The sequence below is a fragment of the Elephantulus edwardii genome, unplaced genomic scaffold (genome assembly GCF_000299155.1).
Source record: "Elephantulus edwardii isolate Elephantulus edwardi_28Jun2011 unplaced genomic scaffold, EleEdw1.0 scaffold00022, whole genome shotgun sequence".
NCBI classification, from domain to species: domain Eukaryota; kingdom Metazoa; phylum Chordata; class Mammalia; order Macroscelidea; family Macroscelididae; genus Elephantulus; species Elephantulus edwardii.
Window position 1 is genome coordinate 11315108 of NW_006399772.1, and position 27008 is coordinate 11342115.

General features: G+C 41.5%; 1 protein-coding gene across 1 annotated transcript in view; it reads right to left on the bottom strand.

Annotated features, from left to right (window-relative positions):
• Positions 1-27008, bottom strand: part of LAMB4 (laminin, beta 4) — a 129578-nt gene that overhangs the window by 47888 nt on the left and 54682 nt on the right. The window contains exons 14-20 of the mRNA XM_006882636.1: positions 25268-25453; positions 23669-23784; positions 22728-22848; positions 11390-11567; positions 6245-6388; positions 1191-1422; positions 335-492 (exon numbers count right to left, since the gene is read on the bottom strand). Coding sequence (XP_006882698.1) covers positions 335-492; positions 1191-1422; positions 6245-6388; positions 11390-11567; positions 22728-22848; positions 23669-23784; positions 25268-25453 — 1135 coding nt within the window. The remainder of the gene's footprint in view (positions 1-334; positions 493-1190; positions 1423-6244; positions 6389-11389; positions 11568-22727; positions 22849-23668; positions 23785-25267; positions 25454-27008) is intronic.

Sequence of the window (27008 nt, forward strand, 5' to 3'; positions counted from 1 at the left end):
GGAGGAGGGTAGAGAGAATAGTGCAACAATGAATGAATGGAAACCCAAAATCTCTGTAAATGTTTATGAAAATTAATAAAATATAATTATAGAAAAAAAAAAGAAATGATGACCACTTAGTGGAATAAATGTTCAACTCAGTCACTGGTTTTTAATCGTTTCAATTCCTGGTTTAAGAAAACAGGAACTTACCAACTTGTAGCTTACTGTTCACTGATCACACGTTCTGCACCATGTGTTTGTCCAAGGCAGTGCATTATGAATACAGGTTCATTTTTCAGATGATAATATAGGATACAAGAAAAAAAAATTAATGCTGTCCCATGATGCATACCTGTGTAACCTTGAAGACAATTGCAGATTACATCTGAGCTCCATGGGGCCTGATAACAGGAGAGGGCAAAGTATTGATTGCTCGAGGGAGTGTCTGGACACCGGCAAGGGCGACATGGTTGTCCTGAAGAAGGATTTCCATAGTAACCATCGATGCACCTGTTAAGGCAATTTCCTTTTTTCCCCAAATGTTCTTACAACAAGTGCACACATTAGCCAAAATGGACCTGCTTGGCTTTAGGGCAGAGTGACTTTAAAAACGCAATCTTTTAGGAGGTTATTTTATGCTCTGTAGGAGGATTTAGTTTAGTTCTGTTTTGTTTTATAGTGAAATTCACAAAGCATAGTCATTGAACTCAATATAACAGCCCTTGATTTATATATGACATTTCAGGCACATAAAAAGCAAAGTTCCAGGAAAACATGTGTCACTGATTTTATAAAATATTTTGTGGCTCATATAATTATTTTGAAAGATTATTGAATGATATTGTAGCTACTCCGCTACTCCCATTTCATAATTTTCATTTTACACTTAAATACTGTTAAAACTCTACCTTGTGCTCTTTCAGAGAAGGTAATGAGATCAGAAGAAAACAAACAAAAAAAAAACAACTATTGCACATAACCTCTAACTCAACTTTTTGCCACCAACTCAGAACTGATTCAGAGCTGATCCCTCCAGTGGGGCTTTGTAGGTTGAATGTTACAGAGAAGAGATTATCCATATTTTTTCCTTGGAGTTGCTGGTGGGTTTGAACAACCAGAGGGGCACCACCTAATGGCTCCAGTGCAACTCTCTACCCCCTAGTCCACGAGAGCTCTAAGAGAAATAAAAGTGCATATCAAGACCATACCTTTCACAGTACTGTCCAGTTGTAAAGCCTCCACAGTTGAAGCATGACCCTGTTACTGGGTCACAAAGCTCAGCAAACCCATTACAAGAACATGGATGGCAGTTGGGGAATCCAAAATAGCCGGCCAGGCACTGGTCACAGCGGCGGCCACCCACTTCTTTGTGGCAGAGACACTGTCCGGTTACTTGGTCACATAAGGTATCCTTCGAGCCTTGAGGGTGGCAGTGACACGCTGGAGAGAGCAAAGACAAGCTCTTTTGGGTTTGGAAAAGGGACCGATATGTTGGTGCAAGGGCTACAGTTTTCTTTTTATATTCACTAACTTATCAAGAGCTCTGGTGGCCTAGTGGCAAGAAGATGCGCTACAATCCCGAAGGCATGGGTTCAAGACCACCAGCTGCTCTGAGGCTCTGAGGAAGAAGAATGGACAGTCTTCTCTCATGGGAGTTACTGCCTCTGAGAGCCCCACGAAGGATCAGCTATGAGTTGGTTCTGACCCAATGGTCCACAGTGACAACTTATCAACAGGAGCTTTGGCGAGGTAGTCTGTATAGAATTGTGCTGCTAACGCAACACTTTCTGGTGGTTCAAATCCACCAGTGAATCTGTGGGAGAGAGGTGAACTGTCTCCCCCTGTGTGATTTACAGCATTTTTGAAAACCTGCTGGAGGTTCAGCTAGGGGTCAATTCTGACTTGATGACAATGAGGTTTTTTTAAAAAAGCTTATCTTAAAAGTTCCTAGGGAGTACAAATGGTTAACATTTTGCTAGGCTTCTAACTGAAAGGTTGGAGGTTTAAACCCACCCAGCAGCACTGCAGAACAAAGGTCTGGTGACCCACTTCCAAAACCTGTTATTGAAAACGCTACAGAGCCCACTTCTACTCTGATGCATGTGGGCCTGCCAGGAGCTGGAGTAAACTCCACAACAATTGGATTCTGGTTTTTAATTTAGTCTGTCATTTTAATCAAACAGAAGAAAGTGAGTCTAGAAAGTGATATGACAGAGTCTGACATCTAATGGGCATCAGATAAATGTTTACTAAATGACAATTCATTAAACACACCTCTATATATGTTGCAGCCCCAGGGAGTCACTGAAGGTGGGAAAAAGCATGAACATTGTTGTTTGTACGGAGGACTCAAACAGGTAACATGCTTTCAGTGAGTGAGATTTCCACTTAGAATTCAAGTTTCGAAATCAAACAGGCACACATACACATACACTTTTCTCAAGAAAGTGAGATTTTTTTTTTCTAGATGAGAAAGTAAAAGTGTTCTTTTCTGATAAATTGCTGAAAGTCCTTCGAGCTGCCTGGTTGTTTGACAGGGTTGTATGCAGGGGGAGAAAAAATAGTCAATCTTTTGTGTATTACCCTTTGTGTATTTCAAACTCTTCACATTACTTTTTTAAAAATGAAAGCACTGGAATCACAGAAAGTTGTGAACAGAATGGGAGAAAAAGACAGAACGAAATTCCAAACCATGGAAAGCACCAAACCCACGGGTCCGATACAGTCTGGTGGAACCCTGGGACCATGTCCCTTTGTCACCCTTCAAACCTGGAACTGATCCCAGACATACCTACAAAGTGGACGATGTCACTCGTGAGGAACATACTGCCAAGTACAGTCAACCTATCAAGCTCAGAATGCAGGAAGGGGCAGGAAAGAAGGGTGGAACCAGGGGTCCCCCAAAAAAGGAAGTAGAAAGGGTGTAATGGGGGCATCACAACTAATGTTAGGAAACAAAACGTGCATAAAATTGTTGAATTGAAGACAAATTCGCTCTGTAAACTCTCATCAAAACTGTAACAAGTTAGCTGACATCCAAGCAGATATATGCACACCCATGTTCATTGCAGCTTTGTTCACAATAGCAAGGAGTTGGAAACAACCTAAGTGCCCATCAACAAACGAATGGCTAGAGAAGCTGTGGTATATTCGCACAATGGAATACTATGCTGCATTAAAAAACAAGGAACTCATGCAATATTATTCAAAATGGTTGACTCTGGAGAACATTATGCTGAGTGAAATATCCCAGTCACAAAAGGACAAATATTACATGATGCCACTGTTGTAGAATGGGACCGTCCTTGGGGTTAGGGAGACACTGAGTAAGATGGGTTCAATAATGTATACTGCACTGAAGCAGAGGAGGGAGAGAACCGTCTAAAAGAGAGATGTAACTGGGTATTTCTGTCATCACAGGAGACTAGAGCGAGGGCTGCATGGTGAAGGGGACCTGGGGGAGGGTTTGTAAAACAATGAAAGAATCTTTTCTTTTACTTTTCCATAATTTTTGGACTCATGTACTTATAACTTGTTAGTCAAATTTGTGTCTTCTAGGTTGCAACACCCCCATGATACATCTTGAAGGATATGTACATGTACAGCCAAGCACAATCAATAAGAGTGCATCTGAATTCCAAAATCAGTCTCCATAATAGTCTATGTGTTTCCTACTGCCAAAGGGGCCCTTTAGAGTAGTGAGAGAAGATCTTCACCCTGAAACCCACAGCGTCCCTTTTCAGCAGGAAGTAGCTAAGAGAATACGCCGTCCCCTTTTCCTTATGACTCAGGGTGAAGTCTCTCTCAGGGAGGAGTGATAGGGAATGGCAAAGGATACACTGACAAAGAAGATTAATCAGAACTGGCTTTGACAAGCACTGTGGCATTTGGACAAGAACAAACTGGGAGGAGGGTAGAGAGAATAGTGCAACAATGAATGAGTGGAAGCCCAAAATCTCTGTAAATGTTTATGAAAATTAATAAAATATAATTAAAAAAAATAAAATTAAAAAAAAAAACAAAAAAAAAACTGTAACAAGTTTTAAAAGAAAGAGAAATCAAATTATGGGCCTAAGCACTGTGCAAGGTGACTAATCAGGAAACCATACGTTATCTTTCCGACTCCACCTGAAAGGAGAGCCGATTCCGTTCGTGGCTCCTGAGGCAGGCTGCAGTGGGAAATCTATTGTCCCTAATTGCCTCATCCTATGAAGAGATGACTATTTGCTCCCCACACTACAGTTGGGAGGCTCAAGTGATCACTTCTGGTTGAAGCCCTGTTGTTGCTGTTACGTGCCATTGAGTTGACGATGAATCATAGTGGTCCTGTGAACAATGGCTGTGACCTTACCCTATACTATCCTGAGCCAACCTCATTATCTTTGACACACTTGACCTCCTTGGCATAGTCACGATGTTAAACTATCTGGTTGAGGGTCTTCTTTTCTTGCGCCAACCCTCAACCTTTCCAGGCATGATGTCTTTCTCCAAGGAGTTGCCTCTTCTGATAATATATCCAAAGAAAACAAACAGATTCATCCTAGAGAGGGTTAAACCAGACTACTCCTTGGAGGCAAAGATTCTGGGGCTTCGTCTGACATACTTTGGACATATTGCAAGGAGAGACAGGTCTTTGGAGAGGGACATCATGCTGGGTAGAGTAGAGGGACAGCGCAGGAGGGGAAGACCCTCTATGAGGTGGATTGATTCAGTGACTGGGGTAATCGGGATGGGTGTGTCAGAGGCAATGCGATTGGCACAGGATAGAGCGGGGTTTAGGGCTGTTGTACATAGGGTCGCTATAAGTTGCAAATGACTCGACGGCACATAACAACAACAACAACAACAACAACAACAATGTGAGACAGAATTCACCAGGCTTGCTTTCAAGGAGCACCTCTCTAGGACAGACTTGTTTATTCTCTTGGCAGTTCATAGGGTATTCAGTACACTTCTCCAGCACCACAACTCAAGGGCATCAATTCTTCTGTAATTTATAGTCACTGTTTAGTTTTCATTGGAACACTGCTTTTGTTATGTACTGTTAAGTCGCTTGTGACTCATAGTGACCCGATGTACAATAGCTCCGAACCCTGCTTTACTGTCAGCCAACCTCATTGTCTCTGACACACTTACCCCATGAGTCACTGAATCAATCCATCTCATTGAGGGTCTTCCTCTCTTGCACTGTCCCTTGACCCTTCCAAGCATGATGTCTCTGTCCTGGCAACATGCTCAAAGTATGTTGGACAAACCTTCAAGATCTTTGCTTCTAAGGAGCAGCCTGATTTCACCCTCTCCAGGACAAACCTGTTTGTTCTTCACCACAACTCAAAGGCATCAATTTTTCTGCTTTCATCCATAGTCAGCAAGCACTCTGATTCATAGCAAGTAATTGAGAAGACCATGGTTTGGATCAGATGCATCTTAGTATCTAGACTGACATCATTGCTCTTCAGTACTTTGGAGAGGTCCTTGACGGCAGACTTTCCCAAAGCAATTAATCTTCTGATTTTCTGCCTGCTGGTACCAAGTAAACTGAAGCTGTTAACAATCTCAATCTCTTCACCATCTATCAGGATGCTGCCAATTGGCCCAGTGGTGAGAATCTTTGTTATTGTTAGTAATGAGTAACTTATCAAATGAGTTCCAAGATTGTCAATCTCAGCATCAGAAGTCTTACTTTTGGCAACCGTGTTGACCTTTTTCTCTCCTTCTCAATCTCATCACTATTTCAGCCTTTACAGCCACAGGGTTTATGTGACAGCTAGAAAAATTGTGGTTGCCCATGCAACTCCTTTCATCATATTTCCATAATTTACTAATTTATGGCAATTCCATGGTGTCTGAGAATTGAGCTCCATAGGGTTCACAATGGTTGATCTTTTGCAAGTAGATCACCAGGCCTTTCTTCTAAGGCACTTTTGGGTGGACTCAAGCTATCAAGCAGTAACCAAGTACGCTAGCTGTTTGCACCACCCAGGGGCTACTGCAATCCATTCTATACCATTGTGAACTTCCACGGAGAAGTTTACAATTCATTGTTCGTAGCACCTGACACCTAATAGAGCTAATAGAGCTCTGTGCAGGGTTGGTGCCCATTGAACAGATGACTAAAGTATTATAGAAAACAAAAATTTAGTAGGTTTTATCTGTAGAGAGCTTGAATAATGTAGACAAATTTTCATAAGCCCTTCTTTGAAGCTCTGCGTGTTGATTTGCCTGCCCTCAAATCCCAGGGAATGCTCTTTTTGTTACATACAGTGACAACCATGATGAGCCAGACTGTAGCTCCCTGGGGAGCACCTGTCACAGCAGCGTCCCGCCACACCAGGTCTGCACTGGCACTGACCGCCCAGTCGGCTGCAGCTGGTCCCGACTGAGCCCTGGGGGTGACACTTGCAGGCTGTAGGGAACAGATCAAGCAGTTAGAGGTGAAGGAGGTGAAGAGAGTGCCCCATCCCATTAAGTGGCTTTGGTCTATCTCTTTTTGTTTGCTAACTCCCGAATCCTTAATTTAATTAAGAGCGATGTCCTCACTGGTTAAATGGAGCTAATAACAGGATCTGTCTCTCAATACTGTAATGAAGATTAAAAAAAATAATAATGCCTTTGAAGTACTCAGAACAGTGCTTGGCACATAGTTAAGTACTCAATAAACTTTATTTTTAAAAGTTAATGAGAAGATTAAATAAATTGCCATGTTATTATTATAAACATTGTTATAACTTTAATACCTTATGTACTACGGTAGAGTTTACTATGCTGGAATACACTTACTGATTTTTCAAAATTGTAGTGAAGTACATATAACAAAATATTTATTATTATGCTCATTTTAAAGTGTACAATTTGATGAATTACTTACATTCTTTTTTTATTCAATCACCCTCACCACTCATTCCAAACGTATTTAATTATCCTAAGCAGAAATTCAGCACCCCTTAGGCAATTAACTCTCTAGTTTCTGGTTGAAACAAATAAATTTTTGTCTCTATGTTTTGCTTACTTTGGACATTTCAGATTTGTGGAATCATATAATAATTGCTCTTTTGTGTCTGATGTGTTTTATTTAACATGCACTTTTTAAAGGTTCATTTATGCTATTATATGTTATATGCTAATCAGAATTTCATTTCTCTTTATGATTTACCGTTACAATGCTTTTATTTATTCACCTTAGGTTTTCCCCACTTTTTGGCTATTGGGAAGAACATTTTTTAAAAACATTGATATACAAGTATATGTTTATACTGACTTCGATATTCTTGGATGTACACCTTGGATTGGAATTAATGGGTCACATAATTCTATGACTGCATTTTTCAAGCACAACAAATGGTTTTCCACAATAGTTGCCCCATTTTACAATGTCATCAGTAATGCAAAAGATTTACAATTTCTTTATATCCTAGTCAACAACTGTTATTTTCAATGCCTTTGAGCTGTGGTGCTGGAGAATAGTATTGAATGTACCATGGACTGCTAGGAAAACATGTTTGTTAAACTTGGCGGCTCCTTGGAGGCAAGGATTCTGAGGCTTCGTCTAACATACTTTGGTCATGTTGTAAAGAGAGGTCCTTGGAGAAGGATATCTTGCTTGGTAGGGAGGAGGGACAGAGCAGGAAGGGAAGACCCTCTATAAGGTGGATTGATTTAGTGATTGGGGTAATTGGGATGGGTGTATCACAGACGGTGCGATTGGCACAGGACCGAGCAGAGTTTAGGGCTGTTGTACATGGGGTCGCTATGAGTCGCAAGCAACAAAATGGCACATAACAACCATCTATTTTTACTTCATTTATATTATTTAATGGGATTATGGGCACTCTTCTGCCAAGATCCATCTTACATTAGCTATAATATCCCTAGTATCACGACCTCTTCTAAATCCAGCCTGCACATCTGGCAGTTCTCTGTTGACATATTGTTCCAAACGTTTTTGGATAATTTTCAGCAGAATCTTGCTTGCATATGATATCAATGATATTGTTAGATAATTTCCACACTCTGTTGGGTCACCTTTCTTTGGAATGGGAACAAATATCGATCTCTTCCAGTCAGTTGGCCAGCTGGCTGTCCTCCAGATTTCCTGGCACAACCTAGTGAGCACATCAAGGGCAGCGTCTGTTTGTTGAAATTAATCAATTGGTATGCAGTCAACTCCTAGAGCCTTGTTTTTTGCCAATTGCTTCTTAGCAACTTGAACTTCCTCCTTCATCACCATAGGTTCTTGCTCTTATGTTATTTCATGAAATTCCTCTGAGTAAGCCAATTCCTTCTGATACAGTGACTCTGTATACTCCTTCCATCTTCTTTTAATATATCCTGGATCATTCAACATTCTACCCAAACTATCCTTAAGTATTACCACCCATGGCTTGAATTTGTTATTCAACTCCTTCAGCTTAAGAAACGCTGGGCAAGTCCGGCCCTTTTGATTTTCTGACTCCAACTCTCTGCACATTTCATTATAGTATCTTGCTTTGTCATCCCGAGCTGCCTTTTGAAATTTTCTATTCAGCTCTTTGATTTCCTCCTTTAGCTTTGGCTTCTCAGCACTCTAATGCAATACTCAGAGCCTCATCTGACATCCATCTTGGTCTTTTCTTCTTCTTTAGCCTTTGTAATGATCTTTTGCATTCTTCATGGACAATTTTCTTGATATCCTCCCAGAGCTCATTTGGTCTACACTCATTGGTGCTCAAGGCCTCAAACCTGTTCCAGAGATGGTTTTGAAATTTGAGTGACTATGCAAAGGCTTTTGACTGTGTGGATCACAACAAGCTGTGGCTGACTCTGAGAAGACTGGGAATCCCAGAACATTTGATTGTGCTAATGCGAAACCTATACTTGGACCAAGAGGCAGTCATCAGAATAGAGCAGGGAGACACTGGATGGTTTCAAAATCAAGGAAGGGGGTCCGTCGGGGATGTATTTTGTCTCCATACCTTTTCAATCTGTATGCAGAACAGATCATCTGAGATGCTGGGCTGTACGACGAGGAATGTGGCATCAGGACTGGTGGAAGAATCGTCAACAACCTGTGTTATGCAGATGACACAACCCTGCACGCTGAAACGGAGGAGGACCTGAAGCACTTGCTGCAGAAGGTCAAGGACTGCAGTCTTCAATATGGATGGATTGAAGCTCAATATCAAAAAAACAAAGATTCTCACCACTGGGCCAATTGGCAGCATCAGTATGGATGGTGAAGAGATTGAGATAGTTAACAGTTTTAGTTTGCTTGGCTCCACAGTCAACACTCTTAGTAACAGCAGCCAGGAAATCAGGAGACGAACTGCACTGGGAAAGTCAGCTGTGAGGGACCTCTCAAGAGTACTGAAGTGCAAAGATGTCAGGCTGGAGACTAAGGTGTGCCTGATCCAGGCTATAGTCTTTGCAATTACGTGCTATGCATCAGAGAGTTGGACAGCGAATAGAGATGATAGAAAGATATTGAAGCCTTTGAGCTGTGGTGATGGAGAGGAGTGTTGAATATACCATGGACTGCTAGGAAAAAAACAGGTTTGTCCTGGAGAAGGTAAAGCCAGAATGCTCCTTGGAGTCAAGGATTCTGAAGCTTTGTCTGACATACTTTGAGCATGTTGCAAGGAGGGGCTGGTCCTTGGAGAGGGACATCATGTTTGGGAGAGTGGAGGGACGGCGCAGGAGAGGAAGACCCTCAATGAGATGGATCGATTCCGTGACTGGAGTGATGGGAATGAGTGTGTTTGAGACGGTGAGGTTGGCACAGGATAGAATGGCATTTAGGGCTCTTGTACATAGGGTTGCTATAAGTCGCAAATGGCTCAATGGCACATAACAACAACAACAAAAATAGGAACTCTTAGACCACAACTCTAAAATAAATGGAAAGATCATTTGCCTAAAACCCTATAAGGCCAGGCTGTTATTATTATTTTTTTTATCACCTAACCAAGCATAATGAGGCTGTTATTTAACTGTCGCTCCGTAGTAGAGTCTCAAGCAGTGCTGTTGCTACATGCTGTCAAGTCATGGTGAACCCTCTGGCGTGTTCTCAAAGGCTATAAACCTCACACAGGAGATGCTCATTTTTCTCACATAGAGCAGCTGGTAGATTAGAACTGTCTCTCTTTGAGCTGGCAGCACTACTCCTTACCACTAGGCCACCAGAGCTCCCAAATAGGGTGGGAAGTATAGTTTTGCCCTGTATGGGACAACTAGTGGGGAAAGGTTCACCTAGTACCAGTTGGGTAGAAGCTAGGGATGATGCTTAAATATTCGACCATATACAAGACCCTCCATACATCAAGACCAATAATTGCCCAGCCAATAATATCAATAGCTTTGATACAGATGTATTGTGTCTTATACATCACTTGCTACGCATCTGAGAGCTGGACAATGACTAAGGATGACAGAAGGAGAATGGCTGCTTTTTGTGGGGTTGGAGAAGGGTACTGCCTATCCCATAAACTGCCAACAGAACAAACAGAAATGTCGTGGAGAAGGTGCAGGCAGAGTGCCCCTTGGCAGCAAAAATGATGAAGCTTCGTCTCACTTACTTTGGGCATGTTGCTAAGAGAAGTTATTCCTTGGAGAGGAACATCATGCTTGGAAAGATGGAGGGGTGGTAAAAGAGAGGAAGACTTTTAACCAGGTGGGTTGACATGGTAAATGTGGCAATGAACTTGAGTATGTCAGAGATGGTAAGGATGATATAGGATAGGACAATGTTCAGGTTGGTTGTTCATAGTGTTGCTATGAGTTGTACTTGACTTGACAGCATCTAACATCAACAACAACATCATCATCATCAACAACAACAATAACAACAACATACAGCTAAGCAGGGAGCTCTCGTGGCCTAGTCTTAAGGAGTTGCACTGCCAGCCTAAAGGGATATGGTTCAAATATACCAACTGCTCTGTGGGAGAAAGATACACAGTCTCCTTCCATGTAATTTATAGTCTCTGAAAAGCTGTTGGAAGGTCAGCTGTAAGTAAGTTCTCACTCAACAACACATAACAACTACAACCACCACATCACTAAGTGATGTGGGCAAGATGTAACATCCTTGGGTTCTAATTCTCTCATTTATCAAGTTTAGCTTTTGGGATGAAATACATTGTTCAGAGTTCATCTTCATCCTGACGTTTTAGGATTCCACATACATTTTTAAGTGCTCCACCAGCCCGGCTTCCCAATGCTACTGTGAGCTTCTTTTTATCCACTTACTGTCCTGTGCCTTGTGATTCCTACACATCAATAGATTGCTCTGTGCATCTAATCACTGGGCAATTGATATGTAAATTGATGTGGAGAGTGGAGGTTAAAATAAATTAAATCGATTTGCCCACATTCCAAAAAGCATTTGTACAGATACCAGCGCATCAGTGAAATCTATTAGACTGATACTCACCCACTGCCCCGTTGTGTAGTTTGGCCGACATGCTGACGATAAGTCTTTCACATGCATCAGGGAGAACCCGCGGTCCCATTTCAGAGGCAATCTGGGCACAGTTGTACAGCCGATACTCATCTAAGTCCTGCTTGCTGCAGAAATTCTCCAAAGAACTGATTCGGGGAATAAGACCAAGCTTTTGAAATAATGAGAAAAGAAGATGTGTGGTCACAACTTTCTCAAGATGGTTACAATAAAAGGAAACATCATCTGTGTTCTATGAGAATAATGGCTCAAAAAGGGCTCGAACCAATCTTTTAAGTTGCTGAGGACTGTAGATTTTAAGACTTCCCATGTTTTTACTTTTTTTTTTTTTTAAATAATGGAACATTACACAAATTTGCATGTCATCCATGCACAGGGGCCATGCTAATCTTCTCTGTATCATTCCAATTTTAGTATATGTGCTGCTGAAACAAGCACAAGACTTTCTATGTTTTTAAAATGTTTAACAAGAACAACAACAACTTAATATTTACATTTACTGACTTAGGACAAAGAAAGTAAAAGAACACTTTTTCTTTTCCCTCTTTACTGTCATAGTTTTGCTTGTTAATCCATTCATCTTAGATTTGGAAGATTTCAGAGTAGGCTGTCTGTGATAAATTAAGAAATTACGGCTTCTGCAGTTCATCCCAAAGTGTAACTGTGGAACTCTAATTCCCCACAAATCTTTCAAAATATTGCCTTTTTTCAGTTACATGGACAGTGTTGTTCTCCATCAAACTCTGTTGCTATTCAAAATTGTAGAATCTATTCCAATGATGGTGACTCCATGTGTTCAGAAGAGAGCTTTAGGATAGAATTTTCAAGGCTATGACTTTTTGGGTACAGCTTGCCAAATCTGGGTGGAAATCTGGGTGGGTTTGAACAACTGCTGTAGCATTTAGTAATTGAGCACCTAACAATGGCTCTGTGTTCTACTAGATCATTCTTTTTTGGAATGGGTAGAAAAATGGATCTCTTTCAGTTGGTTGACAAGGTAGCTGTCTTTCTAATTTCTTGGTACAGAAGATTGATGGTCTCTAGCACTGCATCTGTTTGTTGAAAGATCTCATCAAGCATTCCATTAATACCTGGACTTTTGTTGGGCTTCTTCAATGTTGTTTGTTCTTGATGGTCTTTTGAAATTCTGTGTATTCCTTCTGTTGTCTTTTGATGCTTCCTCCATCATTCAGTATTGTGCTTATAGAATCTTTGAAACAGTCATAATGATCATTTGAAAGACACTTCCACCCCTCCCCCCCAATAACACTCACCTTAAAACTTTTTAATGGCTTTCCATTTTTACAGATAAAATATCTACTTCCTTTAGTTGTTTAAAGAGCTCTGGTGGTGGAATCCTTAGGCAGTTGTGCTGTTAACCTAAAGGCCACACCTTTGGCAGTTAAAATTCACCTCCAGCTCAATGGGAGAAAGATGGGCAGTCTCCTCCTGTGTGATTTGCAGCCTCAGAAAGTGGCTGGAGAGTCAGTCATGAATGAGTAGATTCTGATAACAAGGCAATGAGCTTAAATTTAAGTTTCTCATTATCCTATTGCCTTCCCCTCAGTAAGGGAGGTACTGGCCCCTGTGGGGCACAGAGGTGGTTTTGGTTCACAGTAATTGGGTGGAGTGCGTTACTGGTATTTGGTGGGTGAAGGCCAGGAACGCTAGACATTATGCAATGCTCAGAGCAGCTTCACAAAATAGAAACTCATTCCATGTTCCTTACCATTTTTTAACGTACCACTGAACATAGCAGAACATTCTGTTTATAATTATCTGAGTATAGAGTTCATTTGATATTTTTAAACCCATGTAAATGAAGTATTTTTACATAGTTTTAATATGAATTGAATTTTCAAGGAATGTAATTACCAAGAATACTAAGGGATAAAGATATCATGTTGGTTTTGAACTTTACCAAGATGTATTTGTCATTTCAGAGCACTTTACCATCAATGACAATGATGTTTAATACATTTGAATCACTAATACTTGCGTTTTCACAACTACGTAGCGAGTCTGCATGTATATGATCATCCTTTTACTTTATTATAATTTCTTGTGGCTTCATGCCTGTGCATATAAACATACACCAAGGTACATATTATTCCTTCAAAAGTTACTTTCCTTTTCTTTTGTATTAATCTTAGTGCAGTTGAGTGATACTTTTGTGGAATTGTATATGCAGACAAATGATAACCAAACCCAGATTCACTGCTGTCAGTTCAGTTCTGAGTCATTGTGACCCGTCAACCAGGTTTCTGAGTCTATAAGTCTGTACAGGAAGAGAGTCCCTCATTTTTCTCCATGGAGAGCTTGGTAAGTTCTAACTGCCAACCTCCTGGTTTACAGCAGAGAATGTGACTTCACCCCCAAGTCTCCTTGTAGGCAAACTGTAATGCCTGTGAATTCCATTTCACTGTAGTGAAGGGTGTTGTGAAATATTTACAATAAAAAGAGGAAGTTGGGTTAAGATGAGGTTGATATTCTTTACCCAATTCAGATCTTCAGTTCCTCCGTCATGTTCTGTCTCCACACCATGACCACCACCACTACCACCACAACTGCCTTGGAGTCAAGTATGACTCATGTGAACCCCATATGACAGCAGAACTGGATTCCAAGGTTTTCAATGGCTCATTATTATGAAGAGGATCACAGGGCCTTTCTTCCAAGTCATATCAGGCTGTACTCAAACATCCAAACTTTCACAGGCAACGAGTCCTAACCATTTGCACCACCATGGACTCTGTCTCCTCATGTGGCTGTTGCTCATCTTGTACCTCCTTCACCTTCCTCTTTGGTGGCAATTCTGGGCTCAACTTAGATGTCATCTCCTCCAGGGGGCCTTCAGCAATGCCTGGTCCATATGCTGGCCACTCCATGATACCCAATACCTCTCACACCATGTTGTTTTACCTGGTTTCATCATCTCCATCTCCTCTTTGAAGAGGAAGCCCATGTTGGCATAGATGATGCTTTTCTTGTTTACACCAGTGCCTGCATCAGTGTCTCATTTTCATGTTTTTGTTATTCTCAAGTGCCTAGCTATTCTCCTCCTCCCCGCCCCCCTTAGGTGTTCTTGAGTCAGTTCTGACACATAACTGCCGACTCATGCAACAGTACAAAACCCTGCCAGGTCCTGCGCCACCCGCACAAACATAGATACGTTTGAACACATAATTGCAGCCATCACATCAATCCATCTAATTTATTGAGGACTCGCTAAATTACCGCACATATATCTATCCTTCTTGCCATCTGTGGTTCTAAGGAATACTCTATTTCAAGGCAGATTTGTTAATTCTTCTTGCTGCCACTTCAATACTGGTACATTCAATATTCTTTACCAACGTCATAATTCAAATGCATCAATTCTTTAGATTTCCTTATTCATCATCCAATGTTCACGTGCATATGGAATTACTAAATGTATTATGACTTGGGATCTGTTTTTTATTGTCGGCAACTTGGAATCAAGTCACAGCTGACCTTCACTCCATTAGGCTTTTGTGGCTCTAAATTCCATGAGAGGAGATTGCCCACCTTTCTCCTGTGGGACCACTAGTGGATTTGAACTGCTGAGAAGTGGCCTCTGCAGTAGCTGCACAATTCTCTGTTGATTATGCCACCAGAGCTCCTCAGGCTTGGGTTAGACACACCTTAGACCTCTTTCCTTTTGCACACTTTGCAGCAGATTTATCCAATGTCATCTGTTGCTGCCAAAATGAAGTGGAGGAAGTGCGACCAGGTTGCTCCTTAGAAGTGCGGATGGTGGAACTTTGTCTTCCATCCCTTGGGCATGTCAGAAGGGGCTAGTCCTTTGAAAAAATACATCATGCCATGAAACGTAGAGGAAGGTCAGTGAAAGAGAGGAAGACCTTCAACTAGATGGGTGGACACAGTGACAGTAACAATGGGCTTGAGCAGATCAGAGATCACAAGGCTAGCACAGGGTAGAGCAAGGTTCAGATTTGTTGTTCATTGGGTTGCTATGGGTCGTAGAAAACTTGATGGCACCTAACAACAATATACGCTGTTTGATGTTTTGACTGGTGGTTTCATGGATGTTGATTGTATATTTAAAGAAAATGAAATCCTTGGGAAAGTCAATCTTTTCTCTTTATCATGATCTTGCCTATTACTTCAGTTGTGAGGATTTTTGTTTCCTTTCAGCTTTCTAAGGAAAGCTCTGTTGTCTACCTATTGCATGTTGCTGGTGTACCTCCCTCAAGTCCTGCTGCCGTGTTCTTCATATAGTCCAGCTTTTCAGGTTATTTTCTCAGTATATAGATTGAATAAATAGGTGAACAATGCAACACTAAGGCACACTTTTTTGATTTTAAGGCATCTGGCATCCCCTCATTCTATTCAAGGGACTACGCCTTGGCCTATGTACATGTTCTGTGTGGATACAAGTGAAGGTTCTAAAGCTCTCATGCTTTGCCATGCTCTTCATAATTTGTTATGATCCACACATTTAAATACCTTTGCATGGCCAATAAAATGTCAAGAATAAAGAATAAAAGTAAAGAAGAAATAAATCTCTTTCTGGTATTCTCTTTCTGACATCAGCAATGATATCCATTTGCCCTCCTCTCTTCATATGTCCTCCTCTGAATCTGCCCTGAATTTCTTGCAGTTTCTGGTCATAACAATTTGTACTGCTGAAACAATTTAAAAATTCTTACTAAAACTTGTTTGATAAAGAAATGTATACATTTCCACTATTTTATCTTTAAGTGAGTATTAACATCAATCTGCATTCTCTAAGCATAAACCAAGTGGGCAGGAGATAGAGAATAAAATCAGGAGGAGGTTAGGTCAGGAAGCCTATTCAGGGGCTAAATATTCACAGCTGCTGATTTGAGATGGTTTAGAGTTGACCATCCCCAGAATCAAATAAATGAAGCAAATGACCAGGCCGCTGTTGGGTACAGGATTTTTTTTTTTAGTGTGTATAGGGGAAATCAACAGGTTATAATCCAGACTAACAGCAAAATACACTCAGGATAGCTTCTGAAATGTGTGTGCAGGGACTTCAGCCTTGAGCCTCACAGCTTTGGGCCTATGTTACAAAGTTCACAGTCCTGTCAATATTAAATCTCCCTCCACCCCTAAATTGTCCAACAGACTTGGGAAAGGCTCTTAGCTTCCATTCAAATGGTGTAGCGTGCCCAAGGTCCTATTTCATTTCAGCTCTCTAGTTCTCTGTCTTATATCAGGCCTCTGGTTCTCTACTGTAGCTGCTATGGCTATTGGTCCTGTGGGCCCTCTTGCTAGATATTTTCCTGGTGGGAGAGTTTCTGCCTATAGCATTTTGTGAATCCATGACTCATTCTGTCTCTAGAAACTCCTAAGGACTTTACAACACTTAGTATAGGTCACTGTACAATTTAAGAGAAGTTCAACACTTTCATATCTAAGAGTATATACCCAAATCTGTTTACTGTCAAAAGAATTTCTTCAAGAATATAAGATACTTTTGACTTTATACATATTTTTATGAGAAGATATATTATACAGTTGAGGTGAGTGATAGCAAATTTAAGCTTTCTGACAATGTTTGCTAATAAAAAGTATTGACACAGAGGGAGAAACTAGCATTAAGCAAAGGCTTCATTTTTGACAAGGCTCTTTTTGACAAGGCAGCCTGATAGTTGACATAAATGTTAAGTTATAGTCTTAAGAGAATAAAGAGATTTTAAAGGATCAGATACTAAAGAGTAAAATACCTTTGCAGAGAGGCAAGATTGATGGTAAGGCATCAACCAAGTTAATCTGTAATAAACAATAAAATGTCCAGAGACTATCTCCAACTAGACAGCCTGCTTGGGGCCTATAGTAGACACTGCTGGCGACCTGCCCACTTCCCCGTTGGCAACCTGGCTCACCCTCCTGCAGCTGCCCTGAGCACTGGATCCCAAAGGCCCACAGCTGTGCCCTTCCCTCTCAGGGAAACAGAACTTGGCCACCTTGACCGAGAATGTACAGGTCTCCCCGGCTTTACAAAACTTCACTTTACACCACTTCACTTGTACAAAAGATCTCCATTTGTAAGTTTCTGCTGAGATAAGTTGGAAGAGAATGTTCCCTTTGGTGAAAAAAACAAAAAACTAAGCTAGCATTGAGTATTTGTTTTGCAACGAGCCATTCAGGGGACAGTGTGCAGCCTGAGAAGGGGGAATGAGTGTCACTGATGACACTGAACACGCATTTTCCTACTTTGTATAGGCTGTGTGTGTAACATGATATCCCTGCTTTTACTGTATGGTGGTAGTGGTGGTGTAGGTTTTATATGTTACTTGGTGGGATATGTTAGGTTATTTTTGGGGTCTTGTAACACTCAAAAAATTTTCTCATGGTTTCTTTGCTTCAACTTATGAAAGTTTTCATAGGGACATTCTACTTTTGGGAGTGTTGCATATGATAGATTCGGAACAGACCCATAGTTGGCCCTCTGGCAGGAGTTTCCAGAAGCAGTTAAACTCACAGGAGATTGCCCATCTTTCTCCATCAGAGCAGTCAGTGGCCTCAAATTGTGTGCTTTCGGGATTGCAGTACAGCTTCTTGCCACTAGGCTACAAGAGCTCCCAGCTACTTTTGGGTAACAGGGGAAATTCTATTCATTTCCTGGGTGTCTGTTGTGCAAACCTGCAGCCAGTGGCTCGGGTACATGTAAGCCTGCCTCAACCAAACCAAGCCTACCACCTTGCAGTCATTCAGCTCATAGTAATCAGAGGTTAGAAATGCCCCACAACGAGTCCAAAGCTGTACATTTTTATGGAAGCAGAGCACAACACCTTTCTCTCAGGAAGGGACCTTTTGGGTCTCAATCATGCTCTTTTAGTTAGCGGCTGAGTGCTTTAACCACTGTGCTATCCGAGCTGGCCCTTCTGCTCAAGACGGGACACAGTCTGTGGTACAATTCCTGCCCTGCTTCACCTCATCCTTATGGTTCATTCATCCCCTGATTGGACTTCTCTCCCCTCTCCTGAGAGCTGCCCCCCATAAATCCTGTCCACACAAAGTCCTAGCTCAGCTTCTGCTTTGAAGAAATCTGACTTAACCCCGGGCCCTGGGGTTTCTTCTGAGGTTTCTGAGAAACTGGAAGTAGCGGCCTTCGTCCTTAATCTTTACTGAGGTTTCAGGGTTTCCCATATCGGCATGCAAGACAATTATTGAATAAAAAGGACCCCAGAGATAGAGTTTTAATTTTGTTTCAAACTATCTACTTAATTTTTGCATTTTTCAAATATCATTGCATTTTTTTTTTTCATGTGTATGTATGTTTTCTACATGAGGCTGAAAATTCCCAAGGCAGAAATCATGTTTTCCATGCCAGGAATCAGCAGAGTTCCCACTACGGTACACTCGGTGAATGGACAATTAATGGGTAATTTAGACAGATTTGTTTAATACAGATATTAGCAGATTCTCTAATAAAATCAAGTTTTGGGGTTAAGATTATGATATCATGCCTTCTGACCTAAGACTTGCTTATTTTCTCTCTTTCTTTTCCTGAGTTCCCAGGAAAACTTTCAATAGTTTTGTTCCTGAATAAAACCAGTAGACATAAATTGTCTTTCTTCTGCAATTCACATGTTGCTTTATGATCATCGTTCTATTTAAAAGTCCTCTTGGAGGGTCAGCTATGGGTTGGTTCCGACTATGATATACAACAAACAGAAAGATAATGTATAGACAGATAAAGAATACAGGTTTAAAGGTCGCACTTGAGAGTTTGTTTTCTACCTCACTGGATGAGATAGATTTTCCAGCACAACCACTACATGGTTCTCTAAGTTGCAAGATTGTAATAGCCCTACCATTGGCTAGGGCTCCAGATAAAAATACACCCAGTTAAGCTTGCAGTATGTATATACATCCCATGCAATATCGAGGATAGCGTTTGTGGCATACTTACATTAAATGTGACTTGTTTATTTTAAATTAAAACTTAACTGGCTATCTTTCGTTGTTGTTAAAGAAGGTTTGTTTTAAAAATAATCTTATAATATGTTTTTCCCAATAAAAAAAAAGAAAAAAAGTTCATAAATACTGTAAATTAAAATATATTTCCCCCCCAAAAAAATCTTGTATTCATGAAATGGAATATTCTATAGACTTAAAAGACCAGATATTTAATAATGTGGGAAAGGTTTGTGGCTGCTGCTGCTGTTGCTAGGTGCTATTGGGTTGATTATGATTCATAGTGACGATATGGGCACTGGAAAGCTGTAGGGCAAATTAGTTCCTGTGACAACTCCTCACCTCTGCTTTTATAGCTCAGAGGCAGTCAATCACAGCTCTACTCTGTCCCCCAGAGTCTCTGTGTAAGTTACAATTGAGTCTATGGCAGTGGGTTTAGTGAGTCCCTCAAGGCGCTCTAGTAATATCACAGCTACACATTTGCCATTAACTGAAAAGTCAACATTCAAACCTTCAGGAAGACCTGGTGACCTGTTGGCAGCTTCGGACACTCTATGGGGCAGTTCTGTTCTGTTCTACGTGATTGCTGTGAGTCTGGTTCATGTAGAGAAGAAGAGGTTTATGACAGAGATGAGATCCTGGGTGAGTTCAAGCAGGATTTCTCCCTGATGCGGCTAATTCAGGATGTTCCATGACTGCTGGGAAGTAGAACCTCGACTCACAGAAAAGAGGTAGGAGGCTGTTCTGGAATTGAAAATTATCTTTGAACCGACCAGCTACTCTGCAGGAAAAGGACGGGCAATCTCCTCTCCTGTGATTTACAGCTGCTGAAAACCCATAGGAATGTCGGCTATGGGCTGGCTTTGACTCCAGAGCAAATGCCAATGACAACAACAACTCAGTGAGGAGCTCTGGTGGTGTAGCCCTAAGCTACGCCCATAATAAATGAAGGGGCATGGCTGTGTTTCAATAAAACTCTTGAGGGCTTAACTTGTCAATTAAATCTTTACGTAAGCAGATTCTCACAAATATTGTAGAATGCAGTAAAAAAAAAGTATTTTATTTTTATCCACACAACTTCTTTAAAAATCTTACAATTTTATATAATTATTTTGCTAATGGTGAGATGAAACTGGTACTCCATATATCATGAAAATGAGTTGGGCAATATTTTCTAAAAAACTATTTGGCAAGTTATTTCAAGTGTCATGAGCTTTTGGGCAAAGTAAGAAGAATCTTTAAACATCTAAAGTATGTACCAAATAACCATTATAGTGAAAATAGAAGCAACTTAAATGACAATAACTAGGGAAAGAGATAAACAGGTGAAGAAGACGTACTCAGTATCTGTCTTTGCCCAGTGACCTGCCGCAGTCGGTCGCACTGCCAATAGGGAAAGGTTTGAAAGAAACCTCTATGGCTCAACATTGTGGGAGAAAGTCATCAAGGGAAATATTAAGTATGGTTCTTACAGAGGAAAAAATACAAATAGCAACATAAGAAGATGTTAGTTGCCCCACAGGAGAAAGATGGGCAATCTCCTATAGTGCAATTTGCTGCATTCATTGGGGGGACAGTTATGAGTTGATTCCAACTCAACTATAAACAACAAACAACAACAACGTATAACTGTATGAACACTGCAACAACAATAATATAAAATTAGGGGAGCTCTGGTGGCCTAGTGGCAAGAAGCTGCACTGCAATCCCAGAGGAACACGGTTCGAATCCACCAGACGCTCTGCCGGAGAAGGAGGCGCAATATCCTCCTGTACCAGTCAGATCTGATTTGACGGTACACGTACACAAAATTAAAAAAAAAAAAAATATAAAATTATAGTGTGCATAAAATGTAAATTGACAAAATGATAACAATTTAAGTGGTAAGATTTCTTTTCCAAACTATCTGGAATGCCAGAACAGTGCCAGGGCTCAGCACCGGAACTTGTTTGAATGCCTAGTCCCTCTCTGCCTAGCTCTCTAGACAATAATTTCTGCCACTGGAAAAATGGGGATACAGCATTATGATGTGCTTCATGTCGTAGGCATTATGTACTTTCCTTCTAGTGTTTTCAACAGCCTCCTAGGCATGTGAAACTTGGATACTGAATAAGGAAGACCAAAGAATAATTAACCGATGCTTTGAATTGTGATGTTGGCGAAGAGTATTGAATGTTTCATGTACTGTCAAAAAGAATCAACAAATCTGTCGTGGAGGAAGCATGAAGAGGATGCTCCTTAGAGAGAAAAGGAGTCAGCTTTTGTCTCCTGTGCTTGGGGCCTGTTGCCAGGAGGCACTGGTCCTTGTAAAAAGACACTGTGCTTCCAAAGTGGAAGGTCATTCAGAGAGAGGAAGATCCTCAATAGGGTGGGTTGGCCCAGTGGAAGCAACAATGAGCTTGAGCAGCTCAGTGACGAGGAAGGTGGCACAAGACGGGGCAAGTTATCCTGTCTGCTGTCCAGAGGGCTGCTATGAGTCATAAAGGACTCTCTGGCACCTAGCACCACCACCACCACGGTCCTCACAGAAATGTTGTGAATATGAAATGAAATGAAATAATATGCAAAATGCTCCAAGCATTGTTGGCACAGTGTTTTATAAGATTTGCAATTGTTATGAGGTAACTGCTAGAGCTAGATAAACAAAGGAAAGAATGGTTGCTAATGAGTCTACTCTGCCTCATAGTGACCAGTAAGACAGAACAGGATTGTTGCATAGGGGATTCAAGATTATGAAGTCTTCACAGAAGCAGACGGCCTCATCCTTTTCCTGAGAAGTGCTTGGTGGGTTTGAACTGCTGGTCTTTCAGTCAGCAGCCACGTGCTCAATTGCAGCCCCACAAAAGCTCCTTGTTGTAACTAAGATTCCGTGGGGCAATCTCCTCCTGTGTGAGTCACTGCTTCTAAAAACACTGGTGGATCAGCTATGGGTTGGTTCTGACTCGACAGGAAACTACAACACTAAGATTAAAGCCAAATCTACAGCAAACTTCAGTCCCCCAAGGCGGTAAATATTTACCTCAGGAGTCAGCCCATCTTTCTCCACAGAACAGTTGGCGGATTCAAACCAACTGATACAGCAGCTGCAGCGATGGGCTTGAGCGTGTCAGAGCTTGTGAGGATGTCACCAGATAGGACAGTGTTCATATGGTTGCTGTGAGTCATACTCAACTCAATGGCACCTAACAACAACAACAACCTTTGCAGGAATAGTCAAACAAATTAGAGAATTCTTTTTGTTGCAATGAGATGGTAGCAGATTTTAAAATAATTAACCATGTATATTGGTATTTTTCCAAAGACCTTTCTCCAGCAAGAATCACAGTGGAGTTTGGTGTGAGGGAAAAAATTCATCATAAAGTTTTTGGATACTCACAGAGTCAACCAGGATGTGTGAGTGAGCGTGGGACTCTCCTTCCATGGGCTGAGAAAAATAGACATCTATGGAATACTGTATACCCGGTTCTAAACAGATGGGTGTGGGCAGCAGCATGATTCTGTATAAAGATAAATAAATCCAGAATTTATTGGCAGAAGCACAGTTATATAACCTAAATGACCATATATTTCTTGCTTTCCTTCCTGTGCTAGAATGGACTGTAGAATGAGCCTTGGCCAGGATAGGTAAGACCAGACAGGTGGGCTGATTGGACAATTACTCCCACAAATTCTCCATGGTTCTTCCAAATATTCTGTCAAGGAATGACACCCTAGAAACTATTGATCATGGGTTGCCATGACAATTCTGAGGAAAGGATGGGTTAGGTGTACGTCTTTCTGTTTACCATACTAACATCACAACATCACAAGGTCTCTCTTCTTTTGCAACAAGCTCTGATTAGACAATATTAGTGCCATCAAACCCAATAGCTTTTACCTCATAGACTCTTAGCTACTTGAGAGAACTCAAGCTAAGCATTTTGCACTTATTCTTGTAGCATGGCATCTTCTTACATCTCAGGGCCATTTGAGGATCCAAAAAGAACTTTTCAGATTTAGAGTCAGATAGCTAGGTTGGAATCCTGATAGTGTTTCACACTAGTAAGAGACTTGGGCAAGTCCTTTAAGTACTCTCAATTTTCCTCTCATCAGGTGAAGATCATATATACCTTATGAAATTAAAAAATGTAAAAATAACCTCCTGGATACCATACCAATGTGATATTAAATGTGACCATAGCATACAGTAAGCACTCAATAAATGTTATAGTTCTCTTCAATATCCCCATTTCCCCACTTAGTTTCAGGTTACAAATCTTCATATTCAGGTATAATTCTAAGAATATGTCAATGTTTGAGGAACAATCCCAGGCATACCTGGCAGCTGCTGGTAGAGCAAAAGACCGGGGCTTTGGCTGTGGGGTCTTGTGGGTGCAGTGCGTCCTTCCTCCAGGGGGGTTAACCACGATCCTGACAGTCCAGTCAGCTCTGGACTAGACAGACATCAAATCAAAGCACGTCACTTTCAACAAAGGCATGTGAGGACATAGGGCTGGAATTTCATACACAGTGATCAGGACAAGGAACTAAATTCCCAATTGAATTTACAGAGCAGAATTTAGGGGTGGAAGGAAGTCTCAGAGGGTCTCTCTTGAGGTTGAGTCTCTCATATTTACACTTTGATCCAAGCAGAAAGAATATTGTTCCTGGCTCCGCTATAACATGTGGGCTTGGAAAAACCCTGACAACTTAGAAGAAGTCTAATTTTTAACTCATTTTCCGAAGAGTCAGCTAATATGTTATTTATCTGGAGACAGAACAAAGACTAATTTGGCTTCTCTATTTCTCTTAGATATATTCTGGAAGCCTTACAATTTAGAAGAGCTATCAGATAAGTGTTCTCTCTACCAACAAAGAAAAACAAAATACCAAACTTGCTGCCTCAGAATCTATTCCTACACATCATAATCCAATAGGATGGAGCAGACCAGCCCCATGGGGTTCCCACTGCTGTAATCTACACAGACACAGGTCGGCTGGCAGGCTTGAACTGCTGATCTTTCTGGTAGCAGCCAATGGTTTAGCCATTGCATCATCAGGATTCTTTGCTCTATGAAGACATTTATATATGTTTATTTTTCAAGCGATTTTCTTGTCATTATGTACCAGCTCAAAGTTCACTGACGCTCCATGGTTTCCATTTGTGAGAAATAGAGAATCATGTCATAGTTAAGAGTGTCAAAGTGAAGGGACCCTGTGGTCTGGTGACACCAGTCAATGCCTCCAGAAAGGTGTCCCTCGGAGACTTCAGGGACTCTAGGACTCTCTGCTCTAAGCCATACACACTACGATTCATAAGCAGTGACTCATGACTTTCAGGTTATTTAAAGGGTAAGAATGAAAAGAGAGAAACTATTGCTCTGGAGCCATGTTGTTTCTGATTCCATGTTTGTGCTGATTTGGATACTTCTGACAACAGGGAAGGGAGTAGCTGGTTGTGGAAGGCAGGGAGCAGGCTGCTATTCCTCTTTTTTCTTGCTACAGAGAAAAATTCAAATGCAAATAATGCTTCTGCTGCAGCTCTTTGACTCCGAACCCCTCTGCGCGTGTGTGGGTTCATTAGGTTTTTAGAATACGAGTCCCATGAGGATGGGATTTGTGTTATCTTAGCTGTTTATGGTTCATATCCAAACATTCAGTCACCACTTCTTTAAGCCCTAGTAACCTAAATGCATCCTTCTAACTTTAGCTTCTCTCTCTGGGACAAAGTGTGTGTGCATATGGACAGCTCTGTTGCTTGAATGGCTTTAGGCAGCCCTTTCCTTTATAATACTCTCCACATGTTCTGCTTTTTTTTTTCCCCAATCACTTTATGATGCACTTATCTCACAATGCTGCAGTGGGAACACTCAGTTGGAGAGTGTCATTCTGGCAACGTTTTACTACTGAAGAAGTTGAGAGTTTTAGAAAGGATACCTGAGTTTCATAGCGGATGGCGACGGTGAAGTCCATGGGAAAGGGGACGTTGTTGACAGCAAATCTCAAGCCAGCCCCTGGAAGGACCCTGGCGAATCCAGGTCCGGTCCATGTGTCTGGCTGCCCAGGAACTGACTCTCGGAGAAGGACGTGAGCAGAGGGGGCCTCCCCAAAAGTCACCAAACCCTAAAATCAGAGCACAATATGCATGGGTTTGCCTACAGTCAAGGGCCTGGAAGACCTCAGGAAAAGATGTGTTTTCTGATGGGTATATGACCCATCTGGGCTTTGGAGAAATGATTCCATCCAGAGCAAGGCCGAGAATTCTGCTGAGAGCAAGGTGCTGGAATTACAGCTTTTGGGCACATGCAGTACAGCGTGCTGGATAGAGTGCAGACTTTAAAGGCACTGCTACGGAAAGCCGTTTTCATTTTAAGCACCCCATGTGTTAATGAGCCGAGCAAATTCCACATTGATGACCTTGAGTTTTCACAGATCTGACTGAGGCGTGGGCTGGAATACGGAGGGGGAGAGAATATTCTCATGTCTACTTCATGGATTTGGCCGTTATTGAGCATGACTATACTGAAACCCACAGGGATTTACTGATTAGATATTTCTTCCATGCAAACATGAGAAATACCTCTTCCCCTATCTGCTTAAGGTATGTCTGGCGCAAAACCCTTAGCCCCACCCCATTGTTAAGAGTCCTTGGAAATCTCTGTGTTGGATGTTAGCCTGAGGCCATCTGGACCCTGGAGATAATAATTCCTCCTTAACTGCTTTCACATCTGCCTCTCCACTCTCACAGCCTCCAACCTCAGCCTGGCCCTTTTACTTTTTCCCTGGATTGCTACAACTGTCTCTTGGCTATTCCTCTGCTCACTCTGGCTCCAGTGTGTGTTAAACGCCCCTGCCAGTAAAACATTTCAAGCTCTCCCAACTGCCTGCAGAATGACACCCACTTATACAGACCAGAGTTCAAGCTGCTGGTCTGTTCCCCAAAATGCCCTTCATTTGATACAGATTTACTTAGTAACGACTATTACACTCTGGATTAGCGATGCCATAGTGAACAGGACAGAGCCTTTGGCACAGAGGAGTTTCAAGTCTTGCCACGAAAGAGGAATACAAATAAGTAAATGATCAGGCTTTAATAGCCCCAAGCCAGTCATTTTTGACTCCCAGCAACCCGAGAACTGCTCCATATGATTTCCAAAGGCTGTGACCTTTCTGAAGTCAATCACCAGCCCTTTCTTCTGAGGTGCTTCTAGGTAGATTCAAGCTGTCAACTTTTTGTTTCATAAAGAGAACGCTCAATCACGTGCCAAGAATCTATAATCTGTATGCCATGTTTCAGAAACATTTTTAAAAAGCCCTCGCGATTGTAGTGGACTTTGTAGGTTTCCCTCTCAGGTAATCTGTTTTCTAGCTCTAGTGCATGTGTCTTCTACCTGTCCCCCAGTCCCCAAAACCAAACCCACTGACAGCCAGTCAGTTCTAACTCAAGGCTACTCTCCGTGGGACTTGAGGCTGTGAATTGTTTAAGCTGAAAATATTTGCAGGAAGAAACGGCTCCCATATTTCTCCCACAGAGCAGCTTGGTAGGTCCAAAGTACTGACTTTCGGCTAGTAACTCAACACGTTACACACTGAACCACCAGGGCTCCTTGCCTGGACGGACGGATGGAGACACACACACACACACACACACACACACACACACACACACACACACACA